At 38.4% G+C, this 13,773-nt stretch overlaps 1 protein-coding gene across 6 annotated transcripts in view; it reads right to left on the bottom strand.

Moving 5' to 3' along the window:
* Positions 1–7,210: 7,210 nt before the first annotated feature.
* LOC113659821 (coiled-coil domain-containing protein 9B) overlaps positions 7,211–13,773 on the bottom strand; it is a 40,252-nt gene continuing 33,689 nt past the window's right edge. For 3 of the 6 annotated variants that reach the window (XM_027172872.2, XM_027172877.2, XM_027172876.2), the window contains 7 exons: positions 13,714–13,757; positions 13,426–13,479; positions 12,750–12,837; positions 11,744–11,777; positions 10,650–11,292; positions 9,604–9,686; positions 7,212–7,896 (listed from right to left, as the gene is read on the bottom strand). In XM_027172872.2, coding sequence (XP_027028673.1) covers positions 7,870–7,896; positions 9,604–9,686; positions 10,650–11,292; positions 11,744–11,777; positions 12,750–12,837; positions 13,426–13,479; positions 13,714–13,757 — 973 coding nt within the window. In that variant the 3' untranslated portion in view covers positions 7,212–7,869. Of the gene's footprint in view, positions 7,897–9,603; positions 9,687–10,649; positions 11,293–11,743; positions 11,778–12,749; positions 12,838–13,425; positions 13,480–13,713; positions 13,758–13,773 lie in introns of all 6 variants that reach the window. The other 3 variants (XM_027172878.2, XM_027172873.2, XM_027172875.2) reach the window with 3 other exon arrangements.

Raw genomic sequence — 13,773 nt, 5'->3', positions numbered from 1 at the left:
TTCACAAGCCTGGCAGCATTTAGCTCCCGTATGGTGCTGGGGAAGAAGCTGTTCTCAAGTCTACTGGTTTGTTAGACCTGAGTTGTTTGTCAAAGGGCAGCAATTTAACCAAAGAGGAGAATCTGGAATGAGAAGTTTAACAAGCATAGGATGTGTGTGTGTGTGTGTGTGTGTGTGTGTGTGTGTGTGTTGTGCTGGTGTACACAAACATTTGGCCATATATTGTAAAGCCAAATTCAATCCAAGTGTAAAGTTGAGAGTCGACGGTTAATTATTTAGCATAAAGGTGTAATACTCTGAGTGCACAAATCTTTTAACCAGCAGCAGACAAAGACGTGTAATGTTCAGGCCTCTTAAATAACTACAGACTAACTGAACTGTTTCTCCTCTAATTCAACTTCTTTTGAGTGATGATTGTACCTTAAACTGTCAGTCAGATTAGTCTGACTACTCAAAATTTCCCTCAAACTCAGAAATATTTATTAGGACACTTCTGACTGCATGAACCACGTAATGATATTTCCACACATTTAGTGTCAACATGGAATTAATTGGTGTAGCGACTACAAACAGGAGTGAAAAACGTCCTTCTCCTTTATCTCATAAAATATAATGCAGATATACACTGCTGAATTTTATACACAAACACCAAATCTGAAATTTTTCATTTCAGACTCAAGAAAACAGATTTGTTGTAAAGTGGAATACTAGCTGCTCCATTCACTTCATAGTACAGAGACTGGCGACATCGTAGTAATATAAATCATGTGTAAACGCAGTTTTACAACAGTTACAAAAACGAGCATGTGATGATATAGAAAAATATCATGATTAAGAAAATAAAGACGATCACGTGCATAAATGTGAGCCAAAATCTTTTTAATACGCAATGTAGTACACAAAATTCCTCTTACATTCTGCAGGAAACAAAGTGACAGTGGAAAATACATTGATTACAGCATGATGTACAAAATTAAATATTAAATTAGTCACTTAATCCATGCTTAAATAAAGCAAAGAATTAAATTTGACATTAAAGTGAACAGAAGTATTTCAGAATTAAGTTAGCAATAGCAGTAGCTTTATTTACTGATTCAGAAAAGGCCTGAAACAATATATCTTCACTGACCCAATTACTCCATTAACAGTAATCATGTTTTTGTATGAAAATATTAACTTTTTTATGTTATTGGGCATTTTTTTGGGCATTAATTCTATAAAGAGGACTTAAAATTGACTTTTAAATCAGGTCGAGTTTTATGTCTGCGTTATTGGATTTAATGTAAGCATATTGCTTCAGGCCTATTTTAGAATATGTGCAAATAGAAACTGCTTTTTTTCGTTCTTCACAACAGAACAAATGAACATTCTGCGTAAGCAAATTAATTCTGTACTTAAAAACATTTGAGTCACGTGACATTAAGTGTTCAGTCTTAAAGGGGTTTGTATTTGAAGGTAGCGTTCATCAGATTTAACAGCAACTTTTCCGAACATAGCGAGCGTTTATACAAAATAAAGTGCTTAGAAACATACCTTTAAAAGCGGTAAACATTGCTTTAACTCTCTTTGCACAAATTTACAAAACTGCAAAAATACAAAACTCAGTAGCGTGTGATTGACCTGTATGTGTGTGTACGTGTATGATTGACCTGTATGTGTGTGTGTGTGAGATTGACCTGTATGTGTGTACATGTGTGTGATTGACCTGTATGTGTGTGTGCGTGTGATTGACCTGTATGTGTGTACATGTGTGTGATTGACCTGTATGTGTGTGTACGTGTATGATTGACCTGTATGTGTGTGTACGTGTGTGATTGACCTGTATGTGTGTGTGTGTGTGTGTGATTGACCTGTATGTGTGTACATGTGTGTGATTGACCTGTATGTGTGTGTGTGCTTGACCTGTATGTGTCTGTATGTGTGTGCTTGACCTGTATGTGTGTGCTTGACCTGTATGTGTGTGTATGTGTGTGTATGTGTGTGTATGTGTGTGATTGACCTGTATGTGTGTGTATGTGTGTGATTGACCTGTATGTGTGTACATGTGTGTGATTGACCTGTATGTGTGTGTATGTGTGTGATTGACCTGTATGTGTGTGTATGTGTGTGATTGACCTCTATGTGTGTGTATGTGTGTGTATGTGTGTGATTGACATGTATGTGTGTGTATGTGTGTGATTGACCTGTATGTGTGTGATTGACATGTATGTGTGTGTATGTGTGTGATTGACCTGTATGTGTATATGTGTGTGATTGACCTGTATGTGTATATGTGTGTGATTGACCTGTATGTGTGTGTATGTGTGTGATTGACCTGTATGTGTGTGTATGTGTGTGATTGACCTGTATGTGTATATGTGTGTGATTGACCTGTATGTGTGTGTATGTGTGTGATTGACCTGTATGTGTGCGTATGTGTGTGATTGACCTGTATGTGTATATGTGTGTGATTGACATGTATGTGTGTGTATGTGTGTGATTGACTGTATGTGTGTACATGTGTGTGATTGACATGTATGTGTGTGTATGTGTGTGATTGACCTGTATGTGTGTACATGTGTGTGATTGACCTGTATGTGTGCGTATGTGTGTGATTGACCTGTATGTGTATATGTGTGTGATTGACATGTATGTGTGTGTATGTGTGTGATTGACCTGTATGTGTGCGTATGTGTGTGATTGACCTGTATGTGTATATGTGTGTGATTGACCTGTATGTGTGTGTGTGTGATTGACATGTATGAGTGTACATGTGTGTGATTGACATGTATGTGTGTGTATGTGTGTGATTGACCTGTATGTGTGTACATGTGTGTGATTGACCTGTATGTGTGTGTGATTGACCTGTATGTGTGTGTGTGTGATTGGCCTGTATGTGTGTGTGTGATTGGCCTGTATGTGTGTGTGTGATTGACCTGTATGTGTGTATGTGTGTGATTGACCTGTATGTGTGTATGTGTGTGATTGACCTGTATGTGTGTGTGTGTGTGTGTGTGATTGACATGTATGAGTGTACATGTGTGTGATTGACATGTATGTGTGTGTATGTGTGTGATTGACCTGTATGTGTGTGTGTGTGTGATTGACCTGTATGTGTGTATGTGTGTGATTGACCTGTATGTGTGCGTATGTGTGTGATTGACCTGTATGTGTATATGTGTGTGATTGACCTGTATGTGTGTGTGTGTGTGTGATTGACCTGTATGTGTGTATGTGTGTGATTGACCTGTATGTGTGTGTGTGTGTGTGTGATTGACATGTATGAGTGTACATGTGTGTGATTGACATGTATGTGTGTGTATGTGTGTGATTGACATGTATGAGTGTACATGTGTGATTGACATGTATGTGTGTGTATGTGTGTGATTGACCTGTATGTGTGTGTATGTGTGTGATTGACCTGTATGTGTGTACATGTGTGTGATTGACCTGTATGTGTGTGTGTGTGTGATTGACCTGTATGTGTGTATGTGTGTGATTGACCTGTATGTGTGTGTGTGTGATTGACCTGTATGTGTGCGTATGTGTGTGATTGACCTGTATGTGTATATGTGTGTGACTGACCTGTATGTGTGTGTGTGTGTGATTGACCTGTATGTGTGTATGTGTGTGATTGACCTGTATGTGTGTGTGTGTGTGTGTGTGTGATTGACCTGTATGTGTGTGTGTGTGTGTGATTGACATGTATGAGTGTACATGTGTGTGATTGACATGTATGTGTGTGTATGTGTGTGATTGACATGTATGAGTGTACATGTGTGTGATTGACATGTATGTGTGTGTGACTGACCTGTATGTGTGTGTGTGTGATTGACATGTATGTGTGTACATGTGTGTGATTGACCTGTATGTGTGTGTATGTGTGTGATTGACATGTATGTGTGTGTGTGTGATTGACATGTATGTGTGTACATGTGTGTGATTGACCTGTATGTGTGTGTATGTGTGTGATTGACCTGTATGTGTGTGTATGTGTGTGATTGACCTGTATGTGTGTGTGTGTGATTGACATGTATGTGTGTACATGTGTGTGATTGACCTGTATGTGTGTGTATGTGTGTGATTGACCTGTATGTGTGTGTATGTGTGTGATTGACCTGTATGTGTGTGTGACTGACCTGTATGTGTGTGTGTGTGTGTGTGTGTGTGTGTGTGATTGACCTGTACGTGTGTACATGTGTGTGATTGACATGTATGTGTATGTATGTGTGTGATTGACATGTATGTGTGTGTACATGTGTGTGACTGACATGTATGTGTGTGTGATTGACATGTATGTGTGTGTACATGTGTGTGACTGACATGTATGTGTGTTTGACCTGTATGTGTGTACATGTGTGTGATTGACCTGTATGTGTGTGTGTGTGTGTGATTGACGTGTATGTGTGTGTGATTGACCTGTATGTGTGTATATGTGTGATTGACCTGTATGTGTGTGTGACTGACCTGTATGTGTGTGTGTGATTGACCTGTATGTGTGTACATGTGTGTGATTGACCTGTATGTGTGTATGTGTGTGATTGACCTGTATGTGTGTATGTGTGTGATTGACCTGTATGTGTGTGTGATTGACCTGTATGTGTGTGTGATTGACCTGTATGTGTGTGTGATTGACCTGTATGTGTGTATGTGTGTGATTGACCTGTATGTGTGTACATGTGTGTGATTGACCTGTATGTGTGTACATGTGTGTGATTGACCTGTATGTGTGTACATGTGTGTGATTGACCTGTATGTGTGTACATGTGTGTGATTGACCTGTATGTGTGTGTGATTGACCTGTATGTATGTGTACATGTGTGAGATTGACCTGTATGTGTGTGTGATTGACTTGTACAGTATGCGTGTGTGATTGACCTGTATGTGGTTGTACATGTGTGAGATTGACCTGCATGTGTGTGATTGACCTGTACGTGTGTGTATGTGTGTGTACTGTATTCTATTTTTGTGTTTTCAAATATGTCAAATAACCCTTGAAAAAACTAGACATTCAATATGCTGCATAGCGCTTTTAGCATAATGCGTACCCTCTTCCTTCAAACCACAGCATCTAGGGTGATTTCAGTAATCAAAAGCAACTAGTAGTGGGCAGTTTTTGTGCAAGAAAAGTGGCTATTTCTCAATCATGTACGTTTCCCAGTTGTTAAGACTTGATTGGGTGGAATAGGTGTCAGTAACACATCAAATAATCAATTGACAAGAGTGAGTCAAATAAAATGAATTTTTCTTTTTGCACTGCAATACAAATAATTTTCACAAAAGATTTTGTACCTTGTCTTTGTATATACATATATATATATACATATATATATATGTGTGTGTGTGTGTGTGTGGCATACTAAGGTCTTCATTTGACTCAGTCATGTACAAGCTTGGAGAATCAGTGAAGATCATTTTGATTCTTGACTCCTGACTTCACAATAGTGATTAAAGTGTGAAAGGAGAAGCATCGGGTTTCCACACGTGTACGTTTTTGTGATGCTTTTAATTAACATCTGAAAACATCCACACCTTCACCAGCATCACTGATTTCTCAACTCAAGTACAGTCTCAACAGTAAGACATAATAATTCCCTATTTCCTAACCAGGGCATTTTCGTTTCTGCCATAACACACTCAGAGAAAACCACTTCAGGGTAACTCCTAATAAATGAGAAAGATTGACAAATCTATTTTAACACCAACCAGTGATATGAGAAAGGCCCATGATTGAGAAAAATCCACATGACTTAAAAACTCTTCAGTCAGAAACAACATACTCCATAAAATATAAGTACAGTGATGTATGGTGACCATTATCTCCCTCGTCCACTCCTATTATTACTGTCCTTGTATTCGCTACACATTTACCTCCTAAAATCTAATCTAGGTCCAATCTAGATCCAGAATCTTTCTATGACGTTCAGGCACCTTCCTTTTTTTTTTTACCTCGTTTTCAACTTTTCTTCTATCCAAAACAAACAGTAATCATTATGACCTACCTTTTACGTTAGCAAAACACCAGTCCCTCCAGGATTTCGTGACATTGTGATCACAGAAATAAACACAAAAACAAGCAGCAAACTCTGGTATTCCGAGAAGCTTCCAATGTTTTAAAATTACAACAGATTTTCCACAGGTTTAGAAAGAGACACGTCACGTGAAGTTCACAAGTTCAAAAAAAAAAAAAAAACCCTCGTCGTTCGACGTGAGTCGAACAATAGTTCAGCTTCGTTGAAAGAACGTGTGTGTGTCATCGCTGGTAGGAGTTTGAACCAAGAATCCTGGGATTGCAATTTTTCCAATTGAAACAGTTTTCCACAAAACAAAACAAAAAAAACCCCAAAAAAAACAGAAATAAAAGCTGCACCAAATATCAAGTCTTTTGACTGCAACAATTAAAAAAAAAAACCTGAAGGAATTGAAATGTGTTCAATTTCATGGAAGTACTGGGCAGTATGGCCAAGAATGTATACCACAGTATATATTAAAATAGTCAGTACAGTATGTATCATAATATACTGATGTAATGACTGACCGATCGTTGGTGGTGTCGTTTATTCCCGCTGAATAAAAGTATAAAGGTGATTTCATGATTGAGGTGCCCAACGTAATAACCCTCTGTAAAGCTTCAAAATTCAAGAATTCTTTTTTTTTTAAAATTTGATCCAAGTAAAAATATTTATCCATTTTCAGCCAACAGTCTCGGATTTATATGATTTTTTGGTGAAAATGGCTGAATTATGAGGGAGATGTGGTAACCTAGTGGTTAAGGATTGGAAGGTTGTGAGTTCGAATTCCAGGTATAAGGGTAATTACTGTATAGTGGGCTAGGAATGGCCTAAATGATAACTATTTGAAATATGCATGAAAATAAAAAGACAAAAATGGCTAACCCTTATGTTGAGACATAAAATGCGCATTTGTGAAAGAAATTGGGAGAAATTTTGTTTGATTACGGTTAAGACTGACACGCATTCCCAGCAGTATGTGTTCGGTATATATGTCCTTAACCTGCCACTATTGTTGGGTTATTTTTAATCATTCAAATTAATTACATTTAAACATATAGATATATGCTGATGATCAGACATAAGCATACAGCTTATTGGTAAAGACACATCCCCTGGAGCGGGGAGGGTTGATGGCCTTGCTCAGGGGCCCAGCACAGCCAAGCTGCCGCTGCTAGGCCCTTGGGCAAGGCCCTCAACCCTCCTTGCTCCAGGGGTGCTGTATCATAGCTGCCCCTGCACTCTGACCCCAACCTCCTCAGTTGGGGTATGTGAAGAAAAGAATTCCACTGTGCTGTAATGTATATGTGGCGATAATAAAGGCTTCTATGCCCACCGTTCTGTTCTGTATATTAACTTTACAGTAAGTAAAAGATAAAGTAGACACACACACATATCTTTTGTATATTACAAATGGCACCGCAATCATGGAAATCACACAAAGACGAATTACCTTAACATTGAATCAACAGGTTCATTGTGATAGTGGGTGCTAACATGCATGTTTAAGCCAATATCACATCCTAATTCATCCAAATCTGTTCAGGTTTTAGTGAAAGACCAACGAATAAGCCAATCAACACACAGAGGTGTATCAATACAGCACATTCTCCCTCTTTCTGAATGGCAACTTACTTAGCCACAATACAGAATATCCTTAAAAATACAGATGTTTAGCTGTTAGTTGGTGTATGTGGACAAAAAAATATAGGGATCACAGACCCACCAAACTGCCCACTACTATGTCATGGAGCTAATTTCTATTAGTTCTCAAACTGACCATTCCTGAAGCTGGATCAGACTAAAACAGCCAGTCTCTTGCTTTGTTTGGCTTCTGTCTTCCATCTTGAACTGATGTGGGCATGAAAGAACATGCATCCTAAACTACTTTCCCGTTCTCTCTAGCCTGGAGGGAAGACAGAGAAAGAAGCAAATGTTAAATCACATACAGCATGTTAGACTACAGCTTCACAAATACAATTTCATGTTCTCCACAGAAAAACCATGACTGAATATAACATGCATTTATCTGCCATCAAAGTAAAATGAGCTGAAAGTGGCAGCAGATAACTGCGGTGTACCTGTAGTGTACTATAAAGGATGAGTGGGCAGGTTTTATGTAACATGAAAAAGGAAATGCTGATGATTGTCCACAAGCACACTGAGGATCTGAACATTTTCTAGCATTTTGTGTGTGTGTGTGTGTGTGTGTGTGCGCGTTAGTGTGTGTTATAGCCATCCATCCATTTTCTACACTGCTTCTCCTCCAGGTTCGTAGGGAAGCTTGAGCCTATCCCAGGAATTGTGGGATTTCTGGACAGCGTGCCAACCCACCACAGGGCACAATCACACATCCTCACACACTACAGGCAATTTAGAGATGCCAGTCAGCCATATGACACATATTTTTGGACTGGAGGAGACCAGCATACATACTGTACATGCATATATAGTACACACACATACTGTACAGACTGCACACTGCTTAAAATACCGGATACTATCCATGGACAGGATAGCAGATAAGGAACACCCACCCATAGAACACACAATTTAGAGACGCCAATGAGCCTACAGTGCATGTCTTTTAGACCGGGGGAGAAAACCAGAAGTGGTACACAATCGTGTGCTTCCAAGTAAGTAGCAACAGTTTGGGAAAGACCCATATATGGGTGTGTAGGTCAGGAGACCACAAACCTCTGGTCATCTAGTGTGTGTGTTTGTCTACAGTATAATGCCACGTGATAGACGGGTGTCCCTTCCAGAGAGTATTTTGCCCAGTTAAATCCAGATTTATAATTAAGCAATTACTAATATGTAGAAAACATAATTCTGGTTCGATTCCTTTCCATGTTATTAAATCTAAATAAATCCCAACAGGAAAAAAAAGGTGCTAACTGTAGTCATATTCATTAAATACAGCTTAGAGTGAAACTCCTAACTTGATGGATTTCTAGATGTGCTCTTTAGTGCAGATTAATGGTATCCGTGTGCATATGCATCATGTACTATAGATAACACTGTCACAACTATGGGCAGATGCTCAAGTCCACCCCCTGCTACCATCTGCTTTCCAAACACACAACAACAACGCAGAGCAAGCGATGACTCCAAGATATCTTAGGTTGTACCGCTCAAAACGTAACCATTTACCCACTGGGGTAACGATTTAAGAGCTATACGTGCAGCAAATAATTTTAATATTCCTGAAGTCACTTTTCCTGCCACTTTTGGTCCACAGCAGAAAAAATCCTGGTTGCGATAAATGGAGCAGAGCTGAAAGAAAATGTACCAACAGTGCCACCTTCAAACCTCATGAATCACTTGAACTCTCTAATGTAGCTTCAGGGAGCTGCACAGCCACACGAGACAGAGATACTTCAAATTTGCAAGTGAAATGAACAGCTCTCATCAGCATGCAGCCAGAGCATTACTAAACCCAGCCATTTCATGACGCACTAGAAGAAAATGACTCATTTGTATTTGAAATGTGCTCAACCCTTCCCAAAAGAGACAAGCTAAAATATCTTGGAGGTCATACTATTGGTTAAATGAGTCCACCTGCTATCTTGTGGTTGTGGTTGTGGGGCCATTAACGAACCATTGCTCGTACCTTTTCAGTGCTGGTGCTGTGGTCAGGCAACGAATTTCCAGATTCTAAACTCAGGACTGAGAGACTGGAGTCGATCAGCTCATCTGTAAAAGAGATGGCATTAATGATAACGCTCCAGTAATCGATGAAATGAAGCTTTACGCTAAAGACTCCTTTTCTTATCCTTTTCTTTTACTATGGTATCATCTTCGGAGCAACTAAACTAGTTAGTCAAGTAATTATGGAAATTAAGACTGATTAGACTAATATTGACTTGAAACACTGAACTGCTTCTGGTTTATTTTGGGTTATTTGGGGTCACGCTTTCTCTGGGTTCTCTGGTTTCCTCCAACTTCCCAAAAACATCTGCAGGTGGACTGGTGACAATAAACTGTCGCTAGGTGTGACAGAGTGTGAGTGTGTGTCTGCATGCTGCCCTGCTACGGATTGCTACTCCATCAAGGTCGGATCCACCAAGATCCTGTCCAGGATAAAGCAGTTATTAATAAATGAATGATCATTTAATATATTATATGTATGTTTTAGTGCCATGACTTGATGTATTTTCACAAAGTAACTTAGCTTGGATTATTTCCTAAACTGAATATTGGACAAGATCAATGCATTATACACTAATTGGCCCCTTTTGGAAGATGAGCATGTTTTTTTATCCCTGTGAAAGTTACTACGCCAAAAAATATGATTGGTGAAAACGCATTAACAAATATTTTGCCTTTTTTGTCAGAGGCCCTGTGTTACAATTCTAAGAAATATTAATCTCCTTATCAGATAATCATGTGTATTGGGTGATACTCTGCGTCTTGATATCTGTATTGTTTTGAAAATGAGAAAGAAAAAAAAAAAAAAATCAATGGCTTAGTATGGAGAGACTCTCATACTTCACCAACTTCACATACCCATTTTTAAAACTGTATAGAAGCCTAACATAATCTTACCTATATTTCCTGAACATTTTAGCTACACTATTAAGAATGAGGCAAGGAAATTTTTTCCTTCAGTCAGAAACTTGTCATGTTTACGAGATGAACTGATGAACGCACTCCTACCGCTATTTCTGGAGGGGTTATTCTTCAAAGGTTCCATCGTGTGAAGCAGGTTCTGTTCAGTAGAAGCTCTGGCTTCAGTGCCATTTTGCGAACCAATACTATCACAAGGTGATTCTTCAGAGTTGCTCTCTGTTTCTTCCTCCAGGAAGCTCGCAGGCATTGGTTTCAGTTCTTTAATGCTCGTCTCCTGGGAATCGAACCGGTCTAGCGTTTTGGCTTGAAGATCTGTTAGAAGAATGCCTGCGGCCTTTTGTTCCTGGTTGCTTTTCACGCCTTCCTGATCATCATCCAAGTCCTGCTCGGCATCCAGCTCTCCAAGCGCCGTTTTGGTCAGTGGCATGCTTTTTAAAGAACTGGCTTTGATCTCGACCACATCAGTGTTCGTGTTTTTCTCAGCAGCTCCATGAATGAGGTCATCTGAAAAACGGACTTTTTTCTCGGCTCCCCTGGAAACGGAGGTGTTCTTGTCGGACGGGTCTGTAGGAAGAAGCTGACTCTCAGCGCCGATGTTCGTAGCTGTTTCTACAGACGCAGCGGATTCTGCTTCCTGGGTTTCAGTTTCTGGACCATTACTTTTGACCTCAGGGTCACACAGAGCATCCAGCTCCTCCAAAAACTCCTCCAAACTAGTGTCTGTACCCACCTGCAGATTTGGTTCACAACAGATGGCAAAATATTTCTAAGAAATATCTTCTAGCAGATGGCACATTCAGAAATTTGTCAGGGGAGCTTTTTGGATTCGACAAAGGAGGCTTAATTAATTAATTAATTAATTTTCTTGTCAAACTTAAAGGTCTACAACACACATGGGACACATGGAAAGAAGCTTAATATTAATATACGATGTTGCAAATTCAACTGTTTTTCATGTAAATCTCTACTTGAAGTAGATTTATAATATGATTTAATATAGTCAAGAGTAATACTGTCTATAATTCTAAAATGATCAGCTATGACTGAAGACAGACTGTAGCAGCTGTAACCAGAATCAAGAAGACTCAGCTGGATCAAAACATCATTAATTAAGCTCCCTGGGAAATGGGAAATGTGAGTCGGGGTTTTTTTTTTTTTTTTGGACTCAGTACAAAACTAACCAGTAAATGCTCTTCTTCATCTTTAGCGTCCCATCTGAAAAGAAAAGTATATGAACATGAACCGATAAAATACTGGGCACAGTTTGAAGGGATAAAGTTCTCTTTAAAATGGATATAGATCTATATATCTATATAATATTATATATAAAATCTCTCTCTCTTTCATTCTCTCTCATTCTCTTTACTCTAGTGAACTACTGTAGATATTCAAACACAGAAAAAGACCATTGCATTTACAGTACATGGTAAAAGAGAGAGAAAAAGTCACTCCAAATTCTTTAGCAACACCAATGCATACTATACTAATATAACGCAAATAATGAACCAGATGTGATGCGCATCTTAGAAGCCGTGAATAAACTTGTGGTTAATGAGATCATACATCAAGCCGGACAACATCATTTTCGGCTCTGTGAGCATCGCCTTTTATGGTGTTTTGTGTGCATCACTAAATTCAAATCAGGTGCGTGGTTCATTTGTTTGGTAATTGGGAAGTGACTTTAACCTAAACCTTACCTGTTTATCAACATATGTTTATGTTTATGTAAAAAAAATGTTTAGCTTTGTTTAGCCTACAACTTTGCTAAATGATTTTAAATGTGTATTGCTATTTAAAGATGGTAATGTTCTTGAATGATCCTAAAGCCATGACTCAGTAAAAATCTAATAGTATAAGATGAGTTTAACCTTAGAACAAACACCCCTAGAGTGCTTTATTATATAAATATGATAACAAGGCAATTGGCAGTTAAATAAATCAGAAATTTGGGGCTGGCCAAGTTACTACTAACTGTTACTACTACTGTAGCTACTAGCTAACCGTTTTTGGTACAAAGAAATTATATATCTATAAAAACACTATGAAACATTATAGGTGAGAATTTGTCAAAATATTCGGATTCATTTTCAAGAAATTAGAGATACTGTAGTTTCAATATATTTAAATAAAAACTAATACTTTGTGCTTCCATGTCTTTTCCGTGATCAGAGCATCAGCGTGTCTTACCTCCTAGCTCGGCCAGTCAAACGGTCCTTTCCTCTTACTTTACTGCAAACCACAGGAACGTTCTTTCCTCTCTTATCACGCTGTGCACCTGGAACACACACACACACACACACACACACACACACACACACACACATTGCAAGAAATCCTGATTCTGGGGTTTCAATGTTTAGAGGGGAAACGATTTTGGTTTGTTAGCACTGGGTTAAGAGTGCTAAGTTCATGGATTTTTTTTTAATGTTTTGACTTAAAAAATGTTTTTTTTTTTTTTGAAAATTGTTATTTAAATGTGTAGAAAAATATTCTGGTTATTTATTAAAGCCACTGTGGTTTTATTCCTTAACACATTCCTTTTGACACTATTTAAAGGACAATTTGTTACGGTTCGAATGAAACCCTTTCAATTAAAAATAATACCTAAATAATCTTTTTAATAAAAATCAAATAAGTTATCAAAGACTTTGACTGGTCTCATGGACTGTAACTAAATTAGATAAATATATGAATTTGCAGACTTTGAGATCTCATTTTATTCAACTGAGCAGTTGATGGTTAAGGGCCTTGTTTAGGGGCCCAGCAGTGGCAGCTTGATGGAACTGAGATTTAAACTCACAACCTTCCAATTAGAAGTCCAACACTTTAACCACTAAGTTACCACATCCCCAGATCTGTCTACCTCGTGATTCTGTTGCTGAAGGTCTGGATTGTCCTCTTCTAGCATTTCTTCCTCCTGTTGATCAAAATTATTGTTCATTATTTAAGGATGATGAAAACACCTACTGTAATCTAACGATCGAATGAGATTAGCTTTATGTAAAAGGTCTATGATGTTAGTTTTTTACGCCTATACATTAAATGGTTTAGTCAAAAGCAATATCATGAGTAGGTTGCCATCCTTTCGTTTTTAATCTTGTATTTGAAAATGATTCGTTTTACATGAGGGACTTTCAAAATCAATTCTCACCTCTGCTTGGTGTACCTCTGTCTGCTGTGCCTTTTTCAGAAAACCTAGAAAGGGTATATG

This window comes from Tachysurus fulvidraco, chromosome 12, assembly GCF_022655615.1.
Source record: "Tachysurus fulvidraco isolate hzauxx_2018 chromosome 12, HZAU_PFXX_2.0, whole genome shotgun sequence".
Taxonomy (NCBI): Eukaryota; Metazoa; Chordata; class Actinopteri; order Siluriformes; family Bagridae; genus Tachysurus; species Tachysurus fulvidraco.
This window is presented reverse-complemented; position numbering and strand designations above follow the sequence as displayed.